This window comes from Heliangelus exortis, chromosome 4 (genome assembly GCF_036169615.1).
Source record: "Heliangelus exortis chromosome 4, bHelExo1.hap1, whole genome shotgun sequence".
Classification (NCBI taxonomy): domain Eukaryota; kingdom Metazoa; phylum Chordata; class Aves; order Apodiformes; family Trochilidae; genus Heliangelus; species Heliangelus exortis.
Genome location: NC_092425.1, coordinates 38,807,566 through 38,834,267, shown reverse-complemented (window position 1 = coordinate 38,834,267; position 26,702 = coordinate 38,807,566). Strand labels below are relative to the sequence as shown.

General features: G+C 40.4%; 1 protein-coding gene across 11 annotated transcripts in view; it reads right to left on the bottom strand.

Annotated features, from left to right (window-relative positions):
* The window catches only part of BOD1L1 (biorientation of chromosomes in cell division 1 like 1), a 36,674-nt gene extending 12,095 nt beyond the window's left edge, over window positions 1-24,579 (bottom strand). For 7 of the 11 annotated variants that reach the window (XR_011725862.1, XR_011725863.1, XR_011725865.1 and 4 more), the window contains exons 1-15: window positions 24,217-24,579; window positions 23,673-23,797; window positions 22,186-22,376; window positions 20,435-21,052; window positions 19,879-20,028; window positions 18,335-18,504; window positions 17,195-17,318; window positions 16,702-16,846; window positions 15,945-16,020; window positions 9,099-15,237; window positions 6,994-7,061; window positions 5,437-5,506; window positions 2,670-2,713; window positions 1,678-1,765; window positions 580-659 (exon numbers count right to left, since the gene is read on the bottom strand). Coding sequence is in view for 5 of the 11 variants with exons in the window: in XM_071743945.1 (XP_071600046.1) it covers window positions 580-659; window positions 1,678-1,765; window positions 2,670-2,713; window positions 5,437-5,506; window positions 6,994-7,061; window positions 9,099-15,237; window positions 15,945-16,020; window positions 16,702-16,846; window positions 17,195-17,318; window positions 18,335-18,504; window positions 19,879-20,028; window positions 20,435-21,052; window positions 22,186-22,376; window positions 23,673-23,797; window positions 24,217-24,447 (8,319 nt within the window). In the remaining 6 variants the exon portion in view is untranslated. The remainder of the gene's footprint in view (window positions 1-579; window positions 660-1,677; window positions 1,766-2,669; window positions 2,714-5,436; window positions 5,507-6,993; window positions 7,062-9,098; window positions 15,238-15,944; window positions 16,021-16,701; window positions 16,847-17,194; window positions 17,319-18,334; window positions 18,505-19,878; window positions 20,029-20,434; window positions 21,053-22,185; window positions 22,377-23,672; window positions 23,798-24,216) is intronic. The other 4 variants (XM_071743943.1, XM_071743942.1, XM_071743944.1 and 1 more) reach the window with 2 other exon arrangements.
* Between the last annotated feature and the right edge of the window lie 2,123 nt (window positions 24,580-26,702).

Here is a 26,702-nt window from a genome sequence, read left to right as displayed (position 1 = left end):
AAAGATCACTGTCAGTTATTATACTAAAAAAACCCCCAGCCTACACCCCAATGAATGAGTAGTTATTTTACTCATCAAGATTTCATAATGTCTCTAAAATCTTTGCTCCTGAGAAGCTTCATCAAAAGCAGTGGGTGAGATAGTCCCAAATATTCTGCATGCTCCTAAAAGGAGTTTATTTCAAATTAAAAGAAAACTTACTTTGTCCTAAATTTCTGTTTTGACTTTGAGGGAATCAGTCCAAATCCAGAACTCAGGTGAAGTCCAAGTTCTGCACAGCAGATCCAGCAATGCTCCTTGCTCCTACCTATCATGCAAACTGGTCCCCTACACTCTAAAGGGACTCAGGTGCTGTGCACAAAGCCCTACACTTTACTTTTTTTTTTTAAAATTGTCTCCCCCTTGAAAAGTGAGTATCATTCTATAGTCAGTTGTTTTCTATTCAAGACCATGCAAAATTAGTTTACAGTTAATAATGAAAATACCTCCCAAAATAAAATGCTATAGAAATTAAAACTTAGGCTTCCATTTTATTTACATTACCACTGCAGGACATTAAAAAAGTGTTGTTGAAGATACCTCGATGTGACAAGGTTTTGTTTGCAAACACTGACTTTGCTCATCATCTTGTCTCACATCCTGAACAACCAGCTGGTTGCCTGCAAAACCAAACAACAGTTAAAGTGTAAAAAAAAAAGCTCCTTCTGCACCTGTCAGACTTTGATGTGACTTTTATACCAGTTCATCATTAGTGCAGTTCAAAAGATCCTGAAAAGCAGCAACTTGTTTAGAAAAAAAATACAAAGAGAAAGTTGTTAACCCCTCTTTGAAAAGGGGAGAGCAAACAATTACAGAAAAGAATTCCATGTTTCTTGTATGTTAAAGGTAGGGTTTGGGTTTTTAGTTTGTTTGAATTGAAAGATAAGCTGAAAGTTGAAATTTGACAGGTACCAAATCAAGAAATAAAATATCAACCTCAACCTAAACTCCCCCAGATACAGAGACAGCAGTTAATAGTATGTAGGACACTATAATGAATACAACATGGCTTCTAATTGCTCACTTTATCAAATCAAAATTACTACAAGCAGAATAAAAACTCATTTAAAACCTACATTATCCTACTTTTCAAATTGTTCTGATGCTCTAAAAACAAAAGCAGTTGAGAGCAGAGCTTCAATATTACATAGTTTAATAATTATTATGGCAAGAAAATACCAAGCTTCTTCCTAAGTTAACTTTACTGAACATTAACTTAGAAATGTTTATGCCATTCAATGCACTGATTTTCTCACTTTTTACTTTTAGAGAAAGTTACACAAAAACTCAGTTCTTTCCAGTCTAACAGGGAAGGGCAGACACAGAGTCTATTAAATGGCTGGATTTTCCTCTGATGATCAGCTTACCTCAGCTTTATACTCCCTCAGTTTTAAGAAAGAAAACAAGCATTTAAAGACAAAAGAAAAAAGTTGTTCACTTCTGGTTGAAAATGCTGCTATAATACTCTGCTATGCAGAATTCAATTTATTACCATAGTTTAATAGAATTTATTACATGTAGTGTTACAAGTTGTTTTGGGAATGGAGCTTGGAACCTCACATTTTCCATTCTTTCCTGTAATTTTCATCTTGGAACAGGCAAGTTTTACACAAATTTGTGTAGTTCTGATTCACTTACTTTTTTCTTTATCCACTGTTCCTGAAGATTCACATTGTATTCCTCTAGATCTGTGTTCTTCATTTACCTGGTTATTCAAGTTTTCCACCTGTGCATAAAACACAGACAGATAACTCCTTATCTTGTTTCTCCAGAGGATTCATAAACAGAAAATGTTTTTCCTACTCACTACAACATGCATTAAAATGGAAAGAAGCAGTATAACAAAAACAATTTATTCCTAGAGCTCAAGTAATTTTACTAGTATAGGGCAGCACCATGAAAAAACTCCTGACTTGCAGTATTCTCAGAACTTCTAATTTGTATTTTTAACGAGAAAAAAAAAAAAAATCTTGGTTTTAATTCTGCACCCTACTATTTTTTAAAAAGAGTTTATCATGGCAGTTCACATAAAATGTTTTTGGATTTAAAAGAACACTTTCTTACACGTGGAAACAGAAGTTTCACAATCATTAGAAATGTGGCCAATCAGTATGACAAATTAGTAATAAATGATTTATTACACAAGTTTAAGAAATAGTAACCACATTTCAGCCTGTTTTCTGTGTTAAATGTCTTGTTTCTGCTGCATAAGAAACACTTCATGTTTGCAGCTTTCCCAGGCATTTCTTTTACACTTGTAAGCTTTGAATTCTTGTGAAATCACAGTACACTGCATTGAAAGAACATGTTTCTAGCCCTGACCAAAAGAAATAAGGAATAATCCCAGGTTTTGTCCCCTGTTCCCAAGGAGGACAAACAAGCTTCTCTTTTTTGCTAGTTAAGATCAGTCTTGAAATAGTCAGAGATTGTGGAACAACAATACAAGAAGATTTGTCTACTGGCAAGTTTAAAGAATAATTAGACATCAACTTACACAGCTGCACAGTCTCAATATACATTGACTCTGCATATACAAACCCAATACTTTTCTTTAGAGAATATATAATGTAAATACAAGAAAAAAAAAAAAGCAACACAGACTTGAGAGAATTTAAAACCCAAGAACTTACACGAGAAGTTTCTCTTTCTAAAGCAATATTCCTCTGCAGCAAATCTGTTAAAAAATAATTACAAAAACAATCAGAAAAGCTAAGCAATAGCAAACATTGCAATATTCTCTACTTCACCTCTCTGAAAGGATTCCAGTACTTGTAAACTATGAAAACTTACTTTCAGTGTTGGAAATAAGAGCCATCCAATCTCCAATCTTATCTTTAACAATATTTGGGGATAAAAAAAAAAAAGAATATGGATTTCTAAGGCACAGGATAACGGAGAATCATTTTATGGCTAAAATACAGGCAATGGTGTCATCTTTTCACCTTTGAAATCTATTGTAACTTTGAGATTTCTAATATAGTTCTAGCATCTAGCATTTGAACAAAGAAGAATTTTATTCATCACAACCCTGGATCATGGGAAGAAAAATGTGATGAAAAATATTGCTCAGGGAGGTTGTGGCTGCCCCATCCCTGGCAGTGTCCAAGTCCAGGTTGGATGGGGCTTGGAGCAACCTGGGCTGGTGGGAGGTGTCCCTGCCCATGCAGGGGGGTTGGGACTGGATGAGCTTTAAGGTCCCTTCCAACCCAAACCATTCTGTGATTCTATGCTGTAACATTATGCTTCTGTAAAATTAAACTTTATATAATCATACCAGCAAGAGCTGTAGCTGATCAAGGGCACACACTGAAGCTGTCCAATAGCCTGAGAGCCTGAGCTCTCTGCATCACAAAAATGTGGAAAATGATCATGAGTTATGAGAGCTGATGTATCCTCTGCAGTTCTGAAAAAATTTCCTATGTTTCAAAGACATTTTGTATAGATATATAAAAAGATTCATAAATATGCTGCTTCATCAAGCATGCTACAGTTCCCTTAAAAGTCTGATTCATAAAGGCACTGAATTATTATTTTAATAGAAAAAGCTGCTGGAACATTCCAAACAGTTTTCTTTTTAGCTGCAAAAAGAACTTAAAGCTGTGATCCAATAGACCCACATAGAATTTTAGATAATTTGTACCTTGTTTCTTAAATCTACAGGTTTTAGGAACAGATCTTCCCCAGCGATCCTGCTCAGTTGTGTAGCTTTGAATTTTTAAAGCAGTGTCAAATGAAGAGCCAGATCCTACCCACTCAAACAGCAATGATTTGTTTACATTCCAAGAAATCTTGGACTACCAAACTACTGTGTCTGCTGTTCATACTCATGACAGGACACACATTTGTCTTTTAAACAACTTCCTTTTACGTCCGTGGAGCTATATATCTCTATATACATCCATATATACATAAAGAGAGATTATCATATGGTGGGGGAGAAAAAAGAAAAAAAAACCCTACCAAGAGCTACCAAACATTATTCTTCAGTAGGTGTCACACCCAACATGATTTACACAACAAATGGGACTTTTGTTAAACATTTTCCATGGAACAAGATTATAACAGCTTGTTCAGTCTGCACATCTTAAATTTTGAGTACTGTCTGTCTGGGTGACTGAGTGATGGGAAGTGGCACAGTTTTTCAGGCACTTCAAAGAAACCTCACAGTAAAGAAGAACTGGTTCAAGTTTTGGATCTGCTGTCCTGAAGACCACATTCTTCTAACCCATTCTCAGGGTTTCAATTTGCTTTCTCATGAGCAGAGCATGTCTCTTACCACCCAGATGAACAAACACCACTATTAAAGCAGGTATGTGGATTTGACCTACCCTGAGAACAAAAAGGAATCCAAAGTTTGGTAACCAATGGTTGTATCTCAGCTTACTCATAGTTTTGTCTTCTAGTTGGTAAATGGTTATTTTTGTACAAGTCAACTTTAAAGCACCTCCTCTCATGGCATTTAGGCTTTCAGCTGAAACTTCCTATGTGAGGAAATTCATCTGTAACCTCTCTGTACAGCAGGATCACTGCTACCTCTTGTGATTCCCTTTATTTTTGCTTCTTACTCCATCGACTGAGGATTAACTCTCATCTGGTAGTGTTGTAAACATCAGTGTAAGGCATCTGGAGTACAAAATCCATCAAGATGGCAACAAAGTAGGGGTTTGTTTCTGCTTTTAATAGGAAAGCCAAACAATTGCAACACATTTTAAAACAATGTATTTTTAGGAAACAGGGATTTTTTTTTTTTATTTTCTTCTTCCTCTTTGGATTAATTTAATATATGGAAAGGGAATTACTGAGAACAGATATAAGTTTAATAATTGAGATTTCTAGCAAGGTGATTACTCTTTAAATTTCAGTGGTTGGATAGAAATATTTTAATCTTTTGCAGAGCAAAAAAAGAGTATAATAAAAACCCCAAAAAACAAACAACCAAAAAAATTAAAAAAAAAAAAATCTTTGTAAAGTCTCTGTGACTAAGTCATACACTGCTTACTGGTGTGAGTCCTCAAAGGTCTGTCATCTGTCACAACACCCAAACAAGGATGTTCTAAGTTTAGAAGGAAGCAAACCATTCTTTGGGGAAGTTTCTGTATCTTTCCTAAGCAAATGTTTTCCTGTATTTTCTGATCTTAAACAGAATGTTAGCAGCCTACTTCTTTAAATGCTAAATGCTTTCAACCTTTTCTTCAGCCTAACATATGGAAGAAAAGGCTGACATCTCCTTCTTTCCCAAAAACTAAATGCAGAGGGACCTGAGGTCCTAAAAACCTTTCAAGATTTCTGCAGGCTTTGCTTCAGTCTCTCCACACATGTCAAATCCACAACCCTCCCATCATTAAGTACCACTCAAAGTAATATGAAGAGTAAGCTGCTATCAGTATAAAAAGTCACCTTTTTGAGACTCTTTAGTATGAAGATCCACATCCCCCTCTTCAGTTCTTGGACTTTCAGGTTGTTGTGGCTAAACACAAAATCAAAATAAAATAAAAAAAATAACAGACATCCAGAACAAGCACATCTTACCTCCCTCATGTCATGATAAAGATTGTCTTATCATGATCTATTTAAAGGATTTCTTATTAATACAGCAGTACAAATATTAATAATGAACACTGGCAGAACTCAGTCTGTTGAACAATAGAGTGTCATAACCTTGATCTTGGAGTTAACTGCTACCTGAGTTCAGTTTAAGGAGATCTCAAGGGAAATCTCAGGAAGTCAAGGTGCAAAGCCTGCTCTCTGCCAAGTTCCAAACATAAGCAATATTCTAGAAATGTTGACATATACAGAAAAAGATGGATCTGCAATGTATAGCAAAGTACAGGGAACTCTTTTCTACTCATTTCAACTAATTTTCAACCTTTTTTTTTTTAAATTTTTATTTAGTTTGCTTATCAGCTATATGTTACTTATGCATATAGAAGTACACTTATCTCCAGCCAGCATTAAGTCAAATCAGAACATTTTGAATGTGGCTATACTGACTCTAGAACCACCTTATGCTGGCAAACAGTTCAGCTGTTTGCTAGTGGAACACAAACCAATAAATCCCACTAGGCTTAAATTCACTTGGATTTTCCTGAAGTGTATCCCAGGTGTCAAAACCCTGGTTCAGAAACACTCAACTGGTCTACCCAGGAGGTGAAGCCAGTGATCTGGTGCAGACCTGCCCTTTCAGAGATGCTTGGGAATCTCTGGACAATATTCTGAAAGAATATTTACTTATTATTATTATTCTGGAAGAATTTAACCAGATATGAATACATGGACCCAGTCCTGTGCCTGAATGAATTATGCCATGTGGAATCCTGGCTGGTATGGACCACAGTACAGATACAGACAGGCTCCATTTCATCTTCCACAAGCTGGAAGTGACCATGAGCCCAAATATTTTGGGTTTTCCAGGAAGCTCTGCTCTTGTGTTACAGCAGGTAACAGGTTGCAGGTATCACAGCAGAGAATGGCAATAAGTGCTCCCCAAAAACCACAGAAAACAGGAGAGTCTCAAGACTGCCATGGAAGAGACACAACCCAGGGAACAGCAGTGTTCTGTTTATAGCTTAAAAAAATCTAAACTAAAAACTACCAACTCTTAAGGGCTAAGGCATGCATGACTATTTTACAAGCACTGTCACAAGCACCATGCACACTGTATGAGCAATTCTAAAAAGAAAAAACTTGGATGTCATGGTCACAGGAGGAGCATTGTTGGGAGCAGAGGTCAGGGACTGGGGTTCTACCACAGAATAACATGGGCAGCCCACAATTTAAATGCTGGCTACTCTGAAAAGCACAGCTGAGTAATCTGAAAAATGACCCTTTATTACAGTTTTGAAGTCTAGATGCCACTTTTGCTGCACAAAAATCAAAAGGTATAATAAGAAACCCTAGCAAGGTGTAACAATACAAGAAACAGGATAATAAAAATTTTCAAAATAATATAAATACCTCTTCAGCTCTCAAGTTAGTTTCAAATTCTAGTTCTTCTGCCAACTTTGGTAAAGATGCCTTATTGCCTAATGAAATACAAATATGTTAAAATGATTAGATTACATTATGCTGCATTTATCTCATGCTACAGTAGGATGCTATTTCTCAGTACCACTTCATGAACACAGCACATGAATTTAATTCCTTCCTGTAGGCAATGGAAACAACAGCAACTCTGCCTGCAGCAAATCAGCTCAAAAATAACTTGGCATTTACAAGAACACAAGTACTTCTATGTTCTCCTTAAGAATTGGAAAATATGGTCCATCAGGATTTATCACAGCTTATGATTCTGACTTAGGCTTTTTTTCTTGTTTTTCCTTGAAAAAACACAACAAAACACCCAAAAGATTTCCAGACAGCAAATTACCTCTGTATAAGTTAATGCAGAGTAATGAGTTAATACTAAGGATAACATTTTAAGTGACAGTAAGGCCTAAATCTGTAAGTCCTAAAACTGTAACCACTGAAATCATCCCATTTCCACAGAGACTGAAAGCTCAGCAGCTCCTCTCAATTTCAGGAAACCTTTAAATCCCATCCATTTCATTCCCTATAGGAGCAGCTGTATGCTTAGAACATCTAAACCCAAGCCATGCAGATGGCATCTTCATATCACTTCTGCAGTCTTTTTAGTCACTTACTTCAAAAGCCTGCTTATAAAGCTTTTCCTAAACATAAAGAAATAGTTATAGCATGGTAGATAAGAGATTAAATTGTGGCTGCAGTCCACAAAATAAGACTATTACCAGTGGTACTTACAGAGGCTACATCAGTGGATGGCAAGGACTGAGCAAAGCACCAAGACAGAAATAAGTAAGTGTGACATTCACATTTTCATGGCTCATGTTTGTCCCTGTTTTGGCCATACTGAAGAACATTTCCAAGTTCACTAGATTGGCATCATTCCTTGACAAATTCTTAAGATCCAGAAATCTGCAGAGTGAACTTTCTCACCCCAGGTATCCATAAAACCAGAGGATAAAGTCAACCTTTGAGAAACTGCACCTACATTCACATTATAAAAAATGTTTGTGTATTTTTTGAAGGAACAGCAAAGACAGACAGGAGAAAGTAAAGGTTTTAAAAGTAGTACTTGATTGCTATCATTCCAGTTGCTTTGGTATATAGAAAGATAAGCAGATCTCTACTATTTTTCTACAGTTTACTTTTTCCAAAATGCATAATGAAGTCACAATCTTGATTTCATTACGGTATCTGCAGAATCTATTAATTTTCATAAACTTGGTGCTTTAACTGCTCTGGAGGATCAAACAGGAGAAAGGCTGAAAATAGCAGGATATTCATTCATTCCATGATATTTTAGGAACTAGCAACCATGCAAGATCATTTTAAATGTTAGCTTGCAGAAAACAGGATCTGAAAATGAAGTATGGCATTTAACAACTTTTCTGTTTAAATAGACCTCTGTTATTTCTCACTCAAAATATAGATTTAATTAGGATTACTCATTTGTTTGTAACACCAACAAAGACTCTTTCAAGTGTTCACAACATTAATTTCAATTTAGCAGAGTGAATCTTAATGTACCATTAAATAACCAGGCAGAGACAATCTGCAATTTTGATTAAGGATTGCCACTCTTCACCTTCAAAATGCCTAAGAAGTCACCTTTTAAAAATGTTGAACCTATGTCTAGATGAAATGCATCCTCCTTCCTACAAAAGCATTTTTAAAGTTCAAAACATGGTAATAATAAAACCCACCTGTTGCTCCATGAGAGTATTATCTCCTGCAAAGCACTTGAAGTATTACATCACAATCTTAAGTCAATATATTCCCATATTTTTTTTTCACTCTAATAACATTTTTTTCAACATTATTCAGGTAATTTATTCAGTCACTCCTGTACTCCCAGAACTGAATGCTGCTTTAAATATTTTTCACCAATTCTTAACATATTAATATGTTGTTTTGAAACCAACAATCAGGCATATTTGATTAGTTTAAGTTATTTCTAACTATAATAATGATAAAATGCATCTACTTATGACATCTTATACATTGAAAAATTAAAAGAAAGAAAAAAAAGAAATCCTCACCTGAATTAAAGGTTGTGTTACTTTTTTGAAAAGTAACTTCAATCCCAACATCATCTATTTTGGCCAACTTTGTTTTGTCATCACTGCCACAGAGCTCTTCTACATGCAACACAGGGAAGTCACTTTTTTCCCCTAATTCTGCTTCTGTTGTCACCTCACCATGGTTGGTGTTTACAGTCACTTCATTTGCAGAAACTAATGACAGAGTCTGTGCCCTAGACAGGGGAGTCCTTATTTCAGAAAAGTCTCTTTCTACAAGCAAGTCTGAGTTATATTTATAGTTCTTATTCCTTAAAGTTCCACTCCCTTCTGCTGCTTCTGAAATCACACAAGAGAGTTCTGATGTAGCACCCTCAGGCAAAACATCTTCAGCTTGCTCATCCTCCTCGTTTGACTCCGAGGAAGAACCTGGACTCACAGCAGTCTCCGTACTGATCTCCACACAAAGGGCTTCTTCTACATTCATGAGGTTCACTGAATTTTCATCTGTTTCTGCAATTTCACTTTCTACTGTGGCCTGAGATGCTGCTGATTCTTCCCTTACACCACTCTCCTGGCTCTCATTCTCTTTACTAATGACAAGCAAAGAATTATTGCTTTTTTCTGGGCCCGTGTCCGACAAAATGCATTCGATCTGGTCTGCAGTATTAAACATTTCCTCAGGTCTGTCTTTTACTTCTGTACTCTCAGCAGCAAGCTGACTTTCTTCTATGACTGTAAAGGTGAAGAGACTATCACATTCTTCCATGGTGCTCAGAGCAATCACTGCCCCCTCCTCCTTATCTCCTAGACTTGAAGCAGCATCTTGTTCTTCACTGTTGGTGGCAACCCTCAGCACAGGAGTTCCACATTCCCCCACAAAAATCACAGAACCTTTGCCTTTTGCCTCTCCATTGAAAGCAGCAAGTCCAAACTGTTCATCTACAGTTGAGGTGGTCTCCACAATCTTACATTCCTCTGATGCATTTGGTGAGATCACAGCATCTTCACCTCCTTCTGCTACCATGAGCTGACTTTCAGCCTCTGGTGCTGCACTGATCAGGACAATCTCACACTCTTCTGTCATGCTTGTAGTGATCATAGTGGCTTCATACCTTCCTTCTGTTTCTGAAGCACCAAGTTTGTCTTCCTCTTGCATGGCTACACTGGACACAGGGGCTTCAAAACATTCTGCTGTACTTGTAGAGATCATTACTGTTTCATTTTTTGACTCCGTGTCTGACACGTGTGGAGTTGCTTCTTCTGTGACTTCACCTGACATTATGATTACTTGTTCTTCCACAACACTTGTGGAAATCATATCACACTCATCTTTTTCTTCCTTACTGCTAGCAGCTGGGTGAGTTACCTCATCACTGTTATCATCTCCTCCTGCACTGGATTCACTAGGCATGGGTACCTCATACATTTCTGTATCTATAGAAACTGTATCATTCTCATTTATTTCTTCTGTTTTCAGAGAGGGGAGCTGACCATCACATTCAATAGTTGCACTTGACATAGGAGCCTCAAATTCTTCCACAATACTGGTGGAAATCATAGTGCACTCATCCTTCTCTTGCTTACTGCTAAAAGCAGGCACACACTCTTTAAACTCTGCAGCTGTGCTGGGCATAGGCACCTCTGTGTCTTCAGTGTCTATCAAGATCATAGAACTTTCCCCACTTTCATTTGCCCTTGCAACAACAAGAGGACCTTCCTCAGCATCCATGGCTGAATGTAAGGGACCATCACTTCCTTCCACTGTGCTGGTTGAGATGATATCACCTTTTACTTTTTCTTCTCTGCCAGCAGGAGCAAGGGAACTGTTATCTTCTGCTGGAACTGCACTGCTTATGGAGGCATCAAGTTCTCTGCTGCCACAGGGAGCCCTGGCATTTTCACATCCATCTGCAGTGCCAGACTGACTCTCCTCTTGCACTGCCATAGCACTAGTCATGGGAGCCTCACATTCCTCAGCACCCAAGGGAAGCAAGGGACCTTCATGCTTTCCTGTATGTGCTGTCAAAGCACCCTCATCTGCAGCACTGGCACTGGTCACACTGCTTTCAACAATCCCTTTAGCATTTTTGCAGTCTGTGCCACAATTAGCTTCTTTCTCTGCACCCATCATGCTGTCAACAGTAAGCTTGTTTGTATTTGTGCCAGCCACTCCTGACTCAGCTTCCATTTGCTCAGCAACTATGCAGATAATGGAGCCTTCACCTTCTTCTGCACCTATGCAAATGAGTGCATTTTCACTTTCCATTCCTGTACAAGTAGAAGCATGCTCACTTTCTTCATTTCCTCTTCCTGTACTGGTGACAATGCCCTCACCTTCTTCATCCTCTTCTTTTGAACCTGTACTAGTTACAAAACCTTCATCATCACAGGGACCTATGCTGACTGTAGCAATACTGGCTTCTTCCTTTGCCCTTGTACTGTCCATCAGACTTTCACATTTTTCAGCTTCTAAACAAACAGCAAAGCCCTCATTGCTGTCTTCTAGCCCTGTGCAGACTACTGAAATTTCAGCATCATCTTCTGGAGTGATGCCTGTGCTGGTCACTGCACTTTCACCATTTACAGTATCCTCAGACTTGTCACCACTAGTTCCAGCCATGGCACTGTTGTTTGTGACCACTGCAATGCATGCACCAGTTACAGTGCTTTCTCCTTGGGCATCTGTACCAGTCACTGAGCAGACACTGAAGTTATGACCCCTTTCTTCTGCACCCGTGCATGTCACAGTACCTTCATGTTCTTTGACTTGGCCAGCTCTCACGTTGCCCCTAAATTCACCTGAACTGTCACCACTTGTGGCCCCTTCTCCTGTTTCTGTCCCTGCACTGGTTACAGCACCATCACTCTCCACTTCACCTAAGCAGGATACAGAACTTTCAAATTTGCCTCTATCAACACAAGCCGAGGGCTTTCGCTTTTCTTGAGAGCCTGCACTGGTCACAGCATCATCTTTTTCTTCTGCCCCAGCACTGTTCACACTGTCTTCAATTTCTACTCCACTTGCATTGACTGAACCCTTGCCACTTTCTTCTGTATCAAGCATGGCACAATTTTCTTCTTCTGTGCTTGTGAGGAAACCTTCACTTTCTGCAAACCCTTCGGTGACAACGTTGCCACCCCCTTCTTCAGCTGCTGCAATGGTGCACTCTCCAATATCTGCTTCTGTGCTGAAACTGCCACCCTCACTACTTTTTACCCATGTGCCCGTGGTAAAACCTTCATCAGCTTCTATGCTTGTGCAGATCCCCCTCACCTCACTTTCTCCTTCTGAGCAAGTGGTTGTAGCATCACTGTCCTTTTCAGACTGTGATGCACCCTCGGGTCTCCCCTCTCCTGTACTCGTTGCTGGAACAGTGCTCTCAGTGATCTTTTCTGTGCTAGTTCCTATCACAGTGGGAGGAGCTGTTTGTAGGCTGCTGTACAACAAACTAAGTTTACTGCTTCCTGCACTGGTACCTACTGCATTGCTTTCATTTTTATCTTCAGTGCCAGTCACACCATTCCCATTTTGCCCACTGATTACCACAGAGCCTTTGACTGCTTCCTCAGGAGCTCTTTCAGGCACCAGCACAGAGGAGGATTGTATAATTTCATCAGTATCATGAACCTCATTATTTTTCACATTATCCACCATTGTGCTTCTTTCTCCCTTGGCAGAACCATCTGTATTCAAGCACTCTCTCTCCTTTCTGTTTAGAAGTTCTTTTTTTCTTACATCTCCACAATCTTCTGATGCATCAGTCACCAAGCTTGCCATTTTTATTTTCAATTCACTTCCCTGAGTGCTTTCTAACTTTAATGCTTCACCATCATCTTCTGCACTAGGTAACCCAGCTGTACTCTCTTCCATTGCCCGTTCATCAGGCTGAGACACCTCATTATCTTTTTCTATCCTTTTTGCCATAGTGGTGCTGTGACCAACATCCTTTGTGACAGAACTCAGTACTGCATTATCTTGTTTTTCCACAGATACAACCTGTGCTGAATCATTCTTCAAACTGAAAGTGTCTTCACATAAAGAAGTCTTGTCTGAATTGTGACATTCTTTTGACACACTACCCAAAGAGTCTGTAAAATCAGAGATATCCATATCCATGGACTTGGCATCAGCAGCATTTCCTCTGGAAGAATTCATTCCTAAAGGAATATCATCTGAAATAGAATTTATCACAGTTTTAAAATTCTTTGGTCTCTTGCTACCTTCCAAAGCTTGATCCTTACTGAGAACACTCAGTAAGGTTCTACCACTTGTTTGACACACAATCCCCATTTTATTAGCCCCTTGTTTACTGGGTCCTTGATTCACGGGAGCTTGTTTGGACAAAGTGTCTAAGGCACCAACTTGTTTATTAGGGTTATGTTCTTGTTTAACAGTTTTTTCACCTGCAGACAGAAACTGTGATTCACAAGCTTCAGGATCTGCCAAGCTGTGTTTTAATTCCTTCTTTGAAGAAGATATTTTTTCTTTAGCTCCATACTTGGCATCTGTGGCTTGAAGAGAGTTTTTGATGTTTTTTCCTTCGATGTTAGATGTTTCTTGTACTTTCTTTTGTTTCAAATCAAGTTCCATCAGCTCTTCCTCACGACCAGAATGCAAGTCATCATTATTCATGCTTGACTTTTGCAGGGCTGCAGTATGACTGCTTTCAGTTGTGGCAGCTGATTGCTTTTCCTCTCCAAGTAAATCTTGGTTTGATAGACTGCCTTTTCTACTTTCACAGGTTATCTTCTTACTTTGTTTTTTATCCATTGCCACTGTGATGCTCAATGCTTTTTCATGCCCACTATCCATTTCTTTAACAACTTTATCCTCAAATTTGTTATTCTCTTCCTTCTTCTTTATTTCCTTGTTGCTGTGCTTTAAGCTTCTGCTTTTATGACCTTCAGAAGAGAACCTTCTTTCTAGTTTGGAATTGCTTAAATCTTTATCACCTTTGTATTTCTCTTTTACAGATCCTCTTTCTCCAGAATGTAACTTTGCTCTGTGACTTAAGTCTTTTTGTGATCCCTGAGTTGATTGTGTGGCACTAACATGCTCAGACCCAGCACCACTCTCCTCAAAAACTCTCTCTTCATTCCTGCCTTTGTGCTGCTTTTCTGCATCATTCTCTTCTGTGCTCTTATCTTTGTCTAATTTCTGACCAGTCTCTTGTTTCGTTACATTTTCCTGTAATTCTGTTTCAGACACTTTGGATTGTTTACTATGACTCTTTGACTTGGACTTCAACAAAATCTTGTCCTCCACAAGGCTTTTAGATCTTCTTCTGTCTTTATGTACACCATCTTCTTGCTTCAAATTTCCATCAGAGTTGGGCAAGTCCAGCTCACGTTTATCTTCCGAGTAGCTCTCGCTCCTCCTGTGTGACGCAGAAGCAGGTTGCTTTGAGGCACTTAGGGAATCCTTTTGTGGCCTTGGATCACTCAGGGACCTTTTGGACTTGTATTCTGCTCTTGGTTTTTCTGTTGAGAGATGTCTGTCTTTTTTGTTCTCCTTTCGCAGCAGTTCTTCAGCTTTTGAGGTTGGTTCAGAAATACTTTTTCCATCTTTTCCTGTCAGCGAGGTTTTCCGTTCACTTCGGTGCTTACTTTTCCTTTCAGCCTTCTCATCTGAGGAAACTCTCAGTTGTTGGTTATGTTTCTGACCACCCTCCTCACCTTTCAGACTTTTCTCAAAGGAATGGAGTTCACCATCTTCACTTGATTTGTGAATACTGTCTCCTTTATACTTGTGCTTTGAAGAAAGTTTATCTTCTGAAGCAGTTCTGTCTTTTTCGTTTTTATCTCTGTAAGACTTGGCTTCTTTTCTGGAGGCATTTCTTGTGTGCTGGATTTCTGCATCAGTATCTTTTTTGTGGTGTTTTTCATTTTTAAATGCAGGTTTCTGCTTCTGTAGCTCTTCAGTATTGACTTCTGCTCTGTCCAGTTGTCTTTTTGCATCTCTTGTCTCACTGTCCTGCTGGACTCCTTCAGCCTGGAGAGAGGCGGAGGTTTTTCTTTTATGTTCTTTTTCTGCTTTAGAATCATTTTTGTTTTCCTCTGTTGAGTGCACTGATTCTGAAAGTCTTCTAAGTTGTTTAGAGGTTTCACTTTTCCCATGATTATGCTTCAATTCTTTGGAAGAAATTTTTTCACAAACCTACAAGAGAAAGTTTTTATATATATAAGCAAATGAGTCACAGCTCTTTCACTATGAGACTGAACAGAACTATTAAGGGCAAACCCTCCATAAAAGTAACACAGATGGTAAAATTAATCTAAAATACAGTCAGTAAGAAAATGAAACTTGCCATTTTCACATCAACTGTCTGCCACTGTGGGAAAATCCAAAGAAACAGAAGCTAACATTGAGCAGTCTGAACTTAAATACCTTTTCTTTATGAAGAGATTTTTATTTCCAATATTATTTAAATGGATATTCAAAGACAGGCATTTTGCTGTTTAGAAGAAAACAAAAAAAACCCCACAACCCAGCCCCCATGAAAGATAAAACCAGACTTCCATTTGAACTTCCAAATATCAGGGGTTTTATGTTGGTAAAAAAATTTCATCATAAAGATTCTTTCCTTTAGTGCTTGGACTACATTCAGTTTTCCTTGAACTTCAGTGAGAAATTTAAATAGGTCAAGAAGTCCTTACATATAGGACAAACTTTGCTCTTTCTAAAAACTCAGAAAAAATTATTTGAGCAATGTCAGATCAACAACACAATTGAAAGAACTAGCAGATAAAAAAACATAAATCATAACAACAAGTGTAGTATTCTGCAGTTTGGTTGGGACTTAAGAACAACTCCTGTGACAATTAAAAAGAAGACCATAATTTCTGTATTTGAGAGACACAAACCTCATTTGTCTTTTGCAGTTCTTTAGAATCCTCTTCAGGTGGCTCATATTTCTTCTTGCACCCATCTTCAGCATGCCTGAAACAAGTATTTGGATAATTAAAAAAGGAAAAAAATCAGTATCAGCCTAACATTAATTTGCAAACTTTCTGCTTTTAAAGCTGGAGGAGGAGAGAGAGAAATGCACATTAAAAATACTGAATAAGAACAAGATCATGCAACTTTGGAGTACTGAATTTACCCAAGCTTTTTTCTCTTGGAAAATAATGTGTACCAACTCCAAAGATATCCTCTGGACATCAGTGGTTTAAAGCAGAGAATATCAGTATGACAACAGTAGCACCACATTTGTCCCTATAAAAAGAGAAAAGGGATCTCCTCCTTCCATATATATCCCTATGTAGATGGTTACATATGTACCTATGCAAAATATGGATTTAGAGACTGAGCCAAGTTGACAAACATTTCAGACACACAAACATCTAAAAGCTCTCTATTCTTATGCCTTTATTACAATTCTGTGTTTGAAAAGCCACAGAAAGGCTGCTGCTGCTGCAGTCTGAGCTGCAATACATTGAAGCAGCTATAATTTGATTTTCTGTCTGGACTTCATGCTTATTAGTAACAAAATTATGTGAATATTTTAAGAGAAAATCATTAAAATGGGTAAGGCTAAAAGCAAAGTTGAAGAGAACTTTTTCAACATGCAAAAATGAATATTCAGACACATAATTCCTTTCAAGCAATTAGATTAAATACCTTGAATCTCTTTTTCTTTTTCTGCTCAAGGCTACTTTTTTTTCTAAAAATTTCTGTTCTTTAAGCACATCCTTAATGCTGGTACCAGAAGCTTTTGACTCGAGACTCCTTGATGAAGGTTCTTCTAAGTTCAAGCCACTTTTTCCTAAAAAAAACATGCAAATGGTATAATGACATGTTTGTGCATTTCATTAGTTTCAGCTCTAAATGTGACTGAAAGCAGTACAGTGCTAACATCTAGCAGAGAACATAAAGGAATTCCTTGCATTTAAGCAATGCAAAGATATGTGAAAGGATATATGAAGAAGTGTAGACATAAAATTTTGGATTATTATTTTGTATTATACATCTTTCTGTTACTTCACTGTTGAAATGTTGGGGTTTTCAAAGAAATTACTACAAACCTATTAAAGATATTTTAAGCTGAATGGTTTTTTTCCAGAGAGAGCAAGTGAGAGCATGGTGGTGTGGGCTGATATTATACTTCTCATACCTTTAGCATTTTGATTTCCAGCTTTTAGGGTTTTTGTTCTTTCTGCAGCCTTCTGCTTACGTTTTTCTTCAAGTCTCTCTCTGTTTATTTGTCTTCTTAGGAGCCTCTCTTCTTTTTCTTTGGCCTAGAGATGCAAAACAAAGGAAAACAATTTATCATTAGGTCAAAGAGTATTCTTTGACTACAAATGGATGTCTAAAACCTTAAGAAATCAGAACATAATAGCTTAAGGAAAACTAAAAAATAAATACAAACGTAGAAATCTTTATATGAAAGTAATAAAATCCTCTAATACTTCTGTGAAGGTAGGAGAGTTCCAGAGCTTCACTGTGTGCTTCACATCAGATTGAGACTATGAGACCTTCTCAAATAATATATCTTTTTTATACATAATATAACATATAACTATAAATAATATATAAAAATATATATATTAAGCATATATCTGTAGCCATAGGAGAAAGATCTAAAAGGCTGCTCCTTCTTCTAAGTGCTGGTCCTTCTCAGACAGAACACAGTGAACATGCTTAAACCTCTCCTTCCAATCCCAGTGCCTGAAGATATGCTACAAATCATTGACTTCATTGACAGCAACAACTGCATTTGCAGAGATGATGTAATGAAATAGTAAGGTGTCAACACAAGCCTGACCTACACAAAATGACATTGAAGGCAGGCTGCAGGTAGATTTGGACTACTTTTTCCACCCAAATTGTCATTATATACATTAAATCTACTGCAGCAGTTCTTACTCCCACTCAGTATCAAATCACTCCGTTGAGAAATAATCCACCTATTGCTGTAATTCTACAAAGACACTGCATATAACTAGTAAATCCTTTGTCAAGACCAAAGATTGTTCATCCCAGAGTGGGGGAAAAGGATGGCAAAGTGTATGATGGGTTTCACCACCAGAGGCTTTCAAACTGCAACTGAGGGAGTGGTTTCCTAGCGAGCAAATCATGCAGTACTGGAGGAAGGCTGAAGGACTTAAAACACCAAGGCAGAAAAGAAAAAAAAAAAAAAAAAAAAAAAGAAGTGAGAAGACTCTCACAAACCACCACCAAATCAGGAGTGGAATTTCTGTGCTGAAAAGCTCAAGGGGACAGTGAGGTGAGCAGGAACCAAACCCACACTTACAATGGACTGACGGCGCTGTTCGACCGTTCGCTCATCATCAGAATCACTGAAATATTTGGAGTACAAGAAAGGTTTCCTAACGTAGGCATGACGAGCAGGCTTGGCTTTCCCATCACTCAGCTCATTACTGTGAAGCTTTGTCTTGCTTTGTCTACGTTTCTCTTCTTCATCTGAAGGAAGGTGAGTGTGGAGACACATTGGTAAGTTAGGGCAGTGCTGTCGACGTAACTTTTGAGAAGCCGAAGCTACTCGAAAGGTATTAATTATTTATTCTAAAAAGATCAACAGTTTAATCATAAAAGCCTTTAACATCAAAATACCACTAGATTATGGAAACCTGAGAGGGATACTTCTGGGTTTGTGTACATTGTTCAGCAAAAAAACTGCAAGATTCAAGCCCCAGAGTAAAGTGGGATACAAGTGGGCTTCCCTTCTTTCCTGTAATCATGTTGCATTTTACACATAATTTATATTTAGTAGTTAACACTGCATAAAAAAATCAGAAATATACTTTCTGCTACAAGCTTCTTTCTTACACCAAAAAAAAAAAAAATTGTACAATTTTTGGGTAGATAAAAAGTAAATATGCTTACTGAAATACACAGACATGTTTATACTCATGTAAGCATTAGTCAAGTAAACAAATTCAAATTCAAGTAAATCTATTTCAGTTTTATCAGGATTATTAGAAATAGAGCAAAACCACATGTGCTCCATATTGCACAAAGTGTTTGTATCCCTGAAATATCCTTAAGGCTTGTTCTCACTTCACAAATATTTAGTTATAAATGAACACAGCTGACATGTTTAAAGGCAACATCAAAGCCAGAGAATATGCAAGTAATTCTAAATCATATGCAAATAATTCTAAATATTCTTTGAGCAGAAAAGATAAGATCACAGCAAACTAGAGACAACTGATTCAGATACTAAAACAGTCTGTTATGAGTTAAAAGTCCTATTAACTGCAAAAGCCACATATTCACAGAAATCAGAGTTTGACATTTGCTGTAGACAAGGAGGACACAAAAAGGTAACCCAGCCAGTGAAAAGATTTAGGAATTTGGAAACACCAAAGCCAGATCCATTCCTGTTCTGTCTACTGCAGTCAGGTAGAATTTGGAAATTTCTGCAATCCTAAAGCTCTAAAACCAACCTGACCTGCAAAGTCAGCTACAACCCCTACCCTAGGGTGACAGACAAAGCACTCCAGTGTTATACCAAATTCATGACAAAAGGAGAAAAATGCATAGGCAAATGACATAACTATCACCATTAAGTGCTTTTGTTGCCCATGAAATACAAATTAGTAGTATAAATAAGGTTTACAGTATTTAGAACATCCAAGGCTACTAAAAAAATATCCAAAGTATGTCCACTATGCATGATTTGTAATTGCACAAATGCTGCATGTTCCACATTCCCATTCCTTTCATAAATAACTACAAACAAAACACAGGTCAACACCTCAAATTCATGATATGATGTGCTCAGCAAAAGCACTGAATATTCTTTCTTGCTACTTAACCATCTGATTGTTTTACCATCTGATGTGATCTCCCCTTCTTCAGTACTGTCAGAAATTGCAGCCTCCTCTTCACTCTCCTCTTCAAAGGAAGAAAGGTCACTGGTATGGACAGAGCTGACTGTGATGTCACTGAGTATATCCATATCTGAATCTAGTAATGTATTTTCTTGCAAAGGAGAAAAAACAAAAAGAAAGGGCTGTAATGCAGCACGTTGTAGCTGAGAAACTCTTCTTACCAAACACAAATTTATCTTAAGAAATAGGAAAAAAATACAATAAATTTTTAACACCTCAATGAGAAGTTATCAGACTAACTCTGTTTCACTGGAAAAAAAAAAAAGCCAAACCAGTCTGAGGTACAACCAGAAGCTTTAAATGTAGACTGGAAGTGTTGAGAGAACTTGCCAGAGTAAGGGAAGGGAGATGAACACAAACCAAGCTGTGGCTAGGTAGGCAAATTTGCCAGAACTAGCAGAAAACCTACATTCCAAATATACTTGAGTCACCTCCTGAATATGCTTAAACCCCTCCCTCCATCCATATTTTAAGGAAGAACTTTGCCCACAGCATACCTTCTCTAGTTTCTTTACTGCTTTCAGTTGTTTTATATTTATTGTTATTTTTTTCTGGAGCTAACTGTTTCACTGGTTCCAACTCTCTGGCTTGCTTTTCTTCTTTTGACTTTGTAGTATCATCACTTTTCTTTGAATGGTCAGACTTCTTGTCAAGTTTTTCCTTCTTTTCTTTTCTTCTTTCACCTTTTTCACTGTTCTCTGGTCTCTTCTCATATTTATCTAATTTGCTTTTTTGATCTTCACTATCCTGTTGCATTTCTTTACTTGTAAAAGTCAAATTATTAGTATCCTTTGTTAAATTCTTTATTTCTTCACTTTGGCAGGGCAGCTCATTTGAATCTTCAGACTTTGCAAGTGTTTCAGTCCCTTCTCCAGAAAGCTCACAAACTGCTTTGTCTCTGTCTGGCAAGTCCTCTGCATTTCTCTCTCTATCAGTGCCACCATCCATGCTCTGCTGAGATGAGAGTCTTTTTGCAACTCTGTCACTGTTCCTGTGATTTGAGTTCTCTGTTGAAGCCCTGGCAGCACTTGCTTCTTGGTTAAGAGAAGTTATTGTTTCCAAAATGGACATTGCATCACTAGCTACATTGCCACTAGATGCTGTAGTAGAGACACCTTGAACAGTAAGAAAGAAAATAGTTTGAGTTCATTTTAGTTTCCAGAATTCCATTCAGACAGCGTTTAAAGCAAGGGAAAGGAAGAAGGGTAATTATTCTGTTTAAAATAAGTAAAATTCACTAAAAGGTTTGGCTAAAAAAAAAAAAAAAAAAAAAGGAACAAGAAGTTGAGTTGCATTCCTGCAGAGACTATGATCTGGTTACTGGAAATCCCTTTCATTTTGTGACACACCACTGATGCTGAGACCAGGTAAAGAAAGCAAAGGCTGTCCATGGGGAGGATGCTCTGAACATGATCCTTATTCAACTTTATCATCATATCAAATGGGATGATGACTCTGGAGAGGCACAATATAGAATAATGCAGCAGCAACTCTGTATTTCACACCTCTGGCATCTCCATAAACACCACAGAAAATGGACTCAGCATATTCAATATATAACAACAGGACTATCCAAAATACCTTATCACTTTCCCACCTTCTTAGTGGCAACTCTGAAGACAGATGAAAAAGGGTTAACTGGACTAGAAATAAGAACTGCAGCTGGCTTGTTAATCCTCTAACTTTAAAGGAAGTGGGCCTCACAGGAAAAGGGCTAGAATTTAAATAAAGGGTCTGGTTACAAATAGATGGACTACTGTGGAGTCTCTTAGGAAGAGAAAGAAAGGATAATTATCTGCAGGAGTGTTTAGAAGTTGATACCAGGCAACATAAACAAAAGCCATAAAGAAGAAGTGCTGTGTTTATAAACAAACTGAAGATTGGCTGATTTACAGCAGAACTTAAGATCCTGAGGGGACTTGATTCAGTCAAATTTTACTGCACAGAGTAACTCCATCAGAACAGCAACTGACTCAGAAGAGTTTTCTTCTGATCTACCAATGCATAAAACAAATTGAACCATTCTTCTCTTACAGCTGTGCCACATCTTATCCTAAAATACTTGGAGGTCCAAACCCTGAGGTTTACTTTTCTCCCTGCAGTAAATGAATGCATTGTAATTTCAAGCAAAAGTGACAGAGTGACATGTGACATCACTCTTGCCTTCCCCATTTATACATAAAGTAAGAGACAAATGTTATGGTGTGCTGCCTGGAGCTCAGCTTGTTAATAAAGATGCATAAAATACCTTGTACTGTAACAGAAGCATCTGTTTTCTCCTCATTTGGAGCTGTGCTGGGACCTGCCTCCTCTTTGTGATTCAATGTTGCTAAAAATTCATGGACAGCTTTTTCCACCTGAGGTCTGAATGTGTGGTTGATCTTTGGGTCCACAACCTGAGAAATAATTCTGTCAATTCCAGATTCCAACATTCCAGACCTGGAACAAAGTTATATGATACTTAATAAGAAAAAAAACGACTTTTTGAAGAAGATCTTCATGAAATATGCTCATCTGGACTCAGCATAAACACTCTGAAGAACCTCCACAATGAAGCATTAACATTTTCTGAGCATTACTGTAGCTCAGGTGTTGAGCCACCTGCCTGTATTTCAACAGCTTGCTCTATGCTTTATGAACTAAGAAAAAAAAATTATAGGGAAACACAGCAATATAACCACATGGAATAAACACAGCAAACAGCCTGTTGCTATTTATATATCACTCCTGGTTATGCCTACAAATGTTAGATAACTGTAAAAGTGACATTTGTGGAAAAAATGTAGAAGCCTGCTGTTATCAATCCCCATGGCATAAAACAGATAAATTATAGAAGGCTTGCAGGACTACCAGACCAGGCATTGCCACCTTAAGTTATGTTCTGCCTAATACAGTGTGGCCCCTCAGAGTTCTGCAAGCTTTACAGAACAAAATCAAATAAATGGAAAGAGACAGCTTTGTACCTACAGGTTCTCTGTAGATCCTTGTAATTTTCTGTGCAATGTATATTGCCTCTTGTCCTTGTTGCTTCTTTTAAGAAAAAAACCCCATCCCAAACACCTGCTCTCCTCCCCTCAAACCAAACAGCTCCTCAGTACCAGTTATCAGTTGTACCACAATAGCATTACCAGGTAAGTCTATTACCAAATCCCCTGTCTGACCCAATTTGGTGACCAAACTCCTCATACTAGTTTGAAGAAATTCCATAAAGTTCCTTACGACTCCAAGTTTTGAGAGGAAAAACTTTCATGAAACAATGGAACATCGGGTGAGCATTTAACATCATCTGGACACAACAGCAGTTCTTAGAAACCTTTTCCTCTGTCCACCTGGGGACATCCATCATTTTGTTTTGAATTTAGCTTTGCAGTCTGCAAAGCTCCTTTTTATTTTCCTTAGCTCAAAACTTGATGAGGAATTTTATTGCTATCTCCCATGAAAGAAATAGTCAAGATAGAATTTAGATGGAAAGTTAACAACTCAAGTCAAAACCAAGGTATCCAGCCCCACAACAACCTGGAGGAGACAAAAAAGGACGTGCAGCCTAATCCCAACAGGGAATTGGGTCCACAACCTGAGAAATAATACCCTGTTTAAAATGTTGGAAGAGAAAGCTTCCTCCAGGAGTTTTTTTTGAAGAAAGCAAACACTTTGCAACAGACCTAGAACCTCTGTCACCTACTGTGGTACCTGGAGCACCTTCAAAACCAGAGCAACCCCGGGGCTGTCACTTACTTGAGAACCTGCTGCCTAATGTTATTTCTCAGCTGGTTCTTGTTGAGATGAGGACTCCAAGTGTGAGTCGCCAAATGATTGGAAACAAAGTTGTCAACGCGCTGTCTCAGGTTCTGGTAGGCAGGCTAAAAAGCAACAATAACAACAGAGAGGTTGGACAGGAGGCTGCTGAGGAGCCGGAATCCTCCCTGAGGCAGCGCTGGAAAAGCGGGGAGCCCCGTCCCACCTCCTCGGGCCCAGGGGAAGACGCTGCCTCTCCCGGAGCCTCTCCCAGCCCGTTCGGCAGAACCAGGCGGGTTCGTACCGCCGGCCCACCCGCCTCACAACAAAAACAGGGGTTCCAGCTTGGCCCCCGGGCCGGGCCAAGGCCCGGCCGGAGCCCTGCCAGGGCCCAGGTGGCGGCTCTCCATCCCCCGCGGCTCTCAGACAGGTTCGGCCTTCCCCCGACGTGCCGGAGAGCCGGGAGAGCCTCCGGCGGGGCGGCCGGGACACCCCTAACCCCCGAGGCTTCGGCAACCGGGCCCGCCCGCCCTCCCGCCCCCACCTTGGTATCCACGTCGGCCAAGCAGTCTCGGCGGAACTGGTCGAAGAGCCCCTGGCTCTTGAGGTGGTTGACGATCATGGAGACCAACTCGGGCTCGGCCGCGCCGCTCCCCCCCGCCACCGCCGCCGCCGCCGCCGCCCCAACCCCCGGCAGCGGCGGCGGCTGCTGAGGGGGCGGCGGTGGGGGAGGCGGTGGCGGCGGCGGGGGCTGCGGCTGGGGGTTGCTGGCCATGGAGGCTGCGGGGCTGCGGGGCCTGGGAGGAGCGCGGCGGCTGCCGGCTCTGCCCGCCGGACCCCGCGACGGAGCTTGTTACCGAGCAGCGGCCGCGGCAGCACTGACCCCGGAAGCGAAAGGGAACGGAGGGAGGAAGCGCTCGGAGACGGGAAGGGAAGCACCAGCGGCGCCATCGGCGCCGGGCGAGCACTGCCGGAGCGGCGCGCAGCACCCGCGGGGCCCTTTAAGGGGACGAAAGGGGGGGATGGGGAGAGGGGGCGGGGCGGGACCGCCGGTGCCCCGCTGCAATGAGGCCCCGATCCGGTAGCGGGAGGGTAGGAGGGGGGGGTTTGGGGTGCGGGGGATAGGGGGGCAACCGCGGCGGCCCACGGCCCCCGCCCGCCTCGCCGGTAGCCCCCCCGTTCCCTTCCCTAACCCCCCCTCCTCCCCAGCCCCCCGTGAGGCTGCGGGCCCCGCTGGGCGCTGCGGGCAGCGCAGGGGTCCCCGCCGCCCCGGCCAGCCCTGGCCATCCCCGGCCAGCCCGGCGCCGCTCCGCTGCTGCCCTCCCCGGCGGTGCCACCGCCGCTCCGCCCCGTGCCCCCCGTCCCGCCCCTTCCTGCGCTCTCCGCCATCATGGTGGGGGCTGCGCCTCAGCGCTTCCTCCCTCAGGCCTGGGGCGGAGCCTCAGGGCGGGGGAAGGCTCGGGGAGAGGTGGAAAGGGAGCTGGGGGTGGACGGAACCGGGACTAGTTGGTACCGGGACGGGTTCTCGTCCCCTCCGGTAGAGGGGGGACGCTCCGTCCGTCAGCCGGAGGGTAGGGGAAGGCCCTGAGGTGGAATCCCCTCACTGGTGTTTCCTCAGGTCCTGTGTGGTGTCCGGCCTTTAAAATGCTTGGGTTTAAGTTTGTTTCCTCTGTATTTCAGCTCACTCCCGGCAGGTTTTCTTATTCCGAGGGCTTCCTCTGGTTCGCAGCTTGCTTTGTGGTGCCTGTCTGGTCTCGGTGTTGCCATCGCAGCCGCGCAATGTGCGGTCCAGAAGCCTCAGCAGTGGTTCTGATGGTGTTTGTCACTCAGTATCTTCTTTTTCCACGGGCTTCAAAGCTGAATTCAGTGCAGACTGCTGGCTGCTGGTGCCTATACTGACCTGCTACAGCTAAAACGACCCCAGAGGCTAGAAGCAAAACCCATCTGGAAATGGAGAAGTTAATTTCATTGCTTTTGGGACAGTAACTAAAGGACATTGCTGTCCCACTGGGTGGGGTTTGGTTCTGCTTAGGTGGCCAAGCTCCTCTTCTGACCAGGGTGGGTAAGGGTGAAAGAATGCATAAAAATATACTTTTAAAACTCTGCTAGTTTACAGCAAAAGAAAAGGATTTTGGTAATAGTTTGCATTGCACAAAATTTGTGTCCCGAGCAGGCTAAGGTCTGCCCTTTGGAATTCCATACCAGTGGTTTTGCTGCCTCCTCCCCCCTCTTTGCTTCGCCAAGAATCAAGAACTTTGCAATTTCATGGTCACTAAGCCCAAGATGTCCTCTGATCACCGCATCTCCCACCAGTCCTCTGTGAACAGAAGTTTAGCAAGGCACCTCCCCTGTGTCAGGAAGTCCCAACAAGTTCCTTAAAATCTTATGTGGTGGAGTAGGTAACAGATACTACTTAGTTCTAGCTCTAGTTTTCAAAAGTTCAGACAAATTGATGAAGAAATACTAAGAAATGAGACAAACGAGGAGGTGCATATGGTAGCAGGAATGAAGAGTTTGTATGGCTGCAAGAGAGGACTGGACAAGGATGGGAAATTAACAAAAAGCCACAAAATTCCGGGAAAGTGCTGCTGGCTCAGAATGTACCTGCACTGCTCCACTGCTGGGGGCTTGGAGATTATTTAAGTCTCTATAGACTTCCTTTTGGTCTCTGAATCAGGCACAGGACAGTAGGGCTGGGCAGACCCATTTAAACCCTATCTGTTAGAGCAGCAAGGCAGGAAGCTTGTGATTTCAGGTTAACATTTTTTCTCAGGTTATGGCTGAGTTACTGGGGCCATAAATGGAGTAATTATGCCATGTCCAAAGCAGAAAATCTGCTCCCAAATAGTAATAAAATAACACAATGAATTTGGAGATAGTGCTTCTAGTAGTGGTGCAAGGCAAAATAAAGCCACCTGCATTAGCTCTTTCTTTTTCTTAGAGACTTGCAGAAATCTTACTCTGACTGCCTACCACAAACACCAAATTTAGAGTGCCCTACATCCCCAGCTGATTTCATGGGTGTAAATA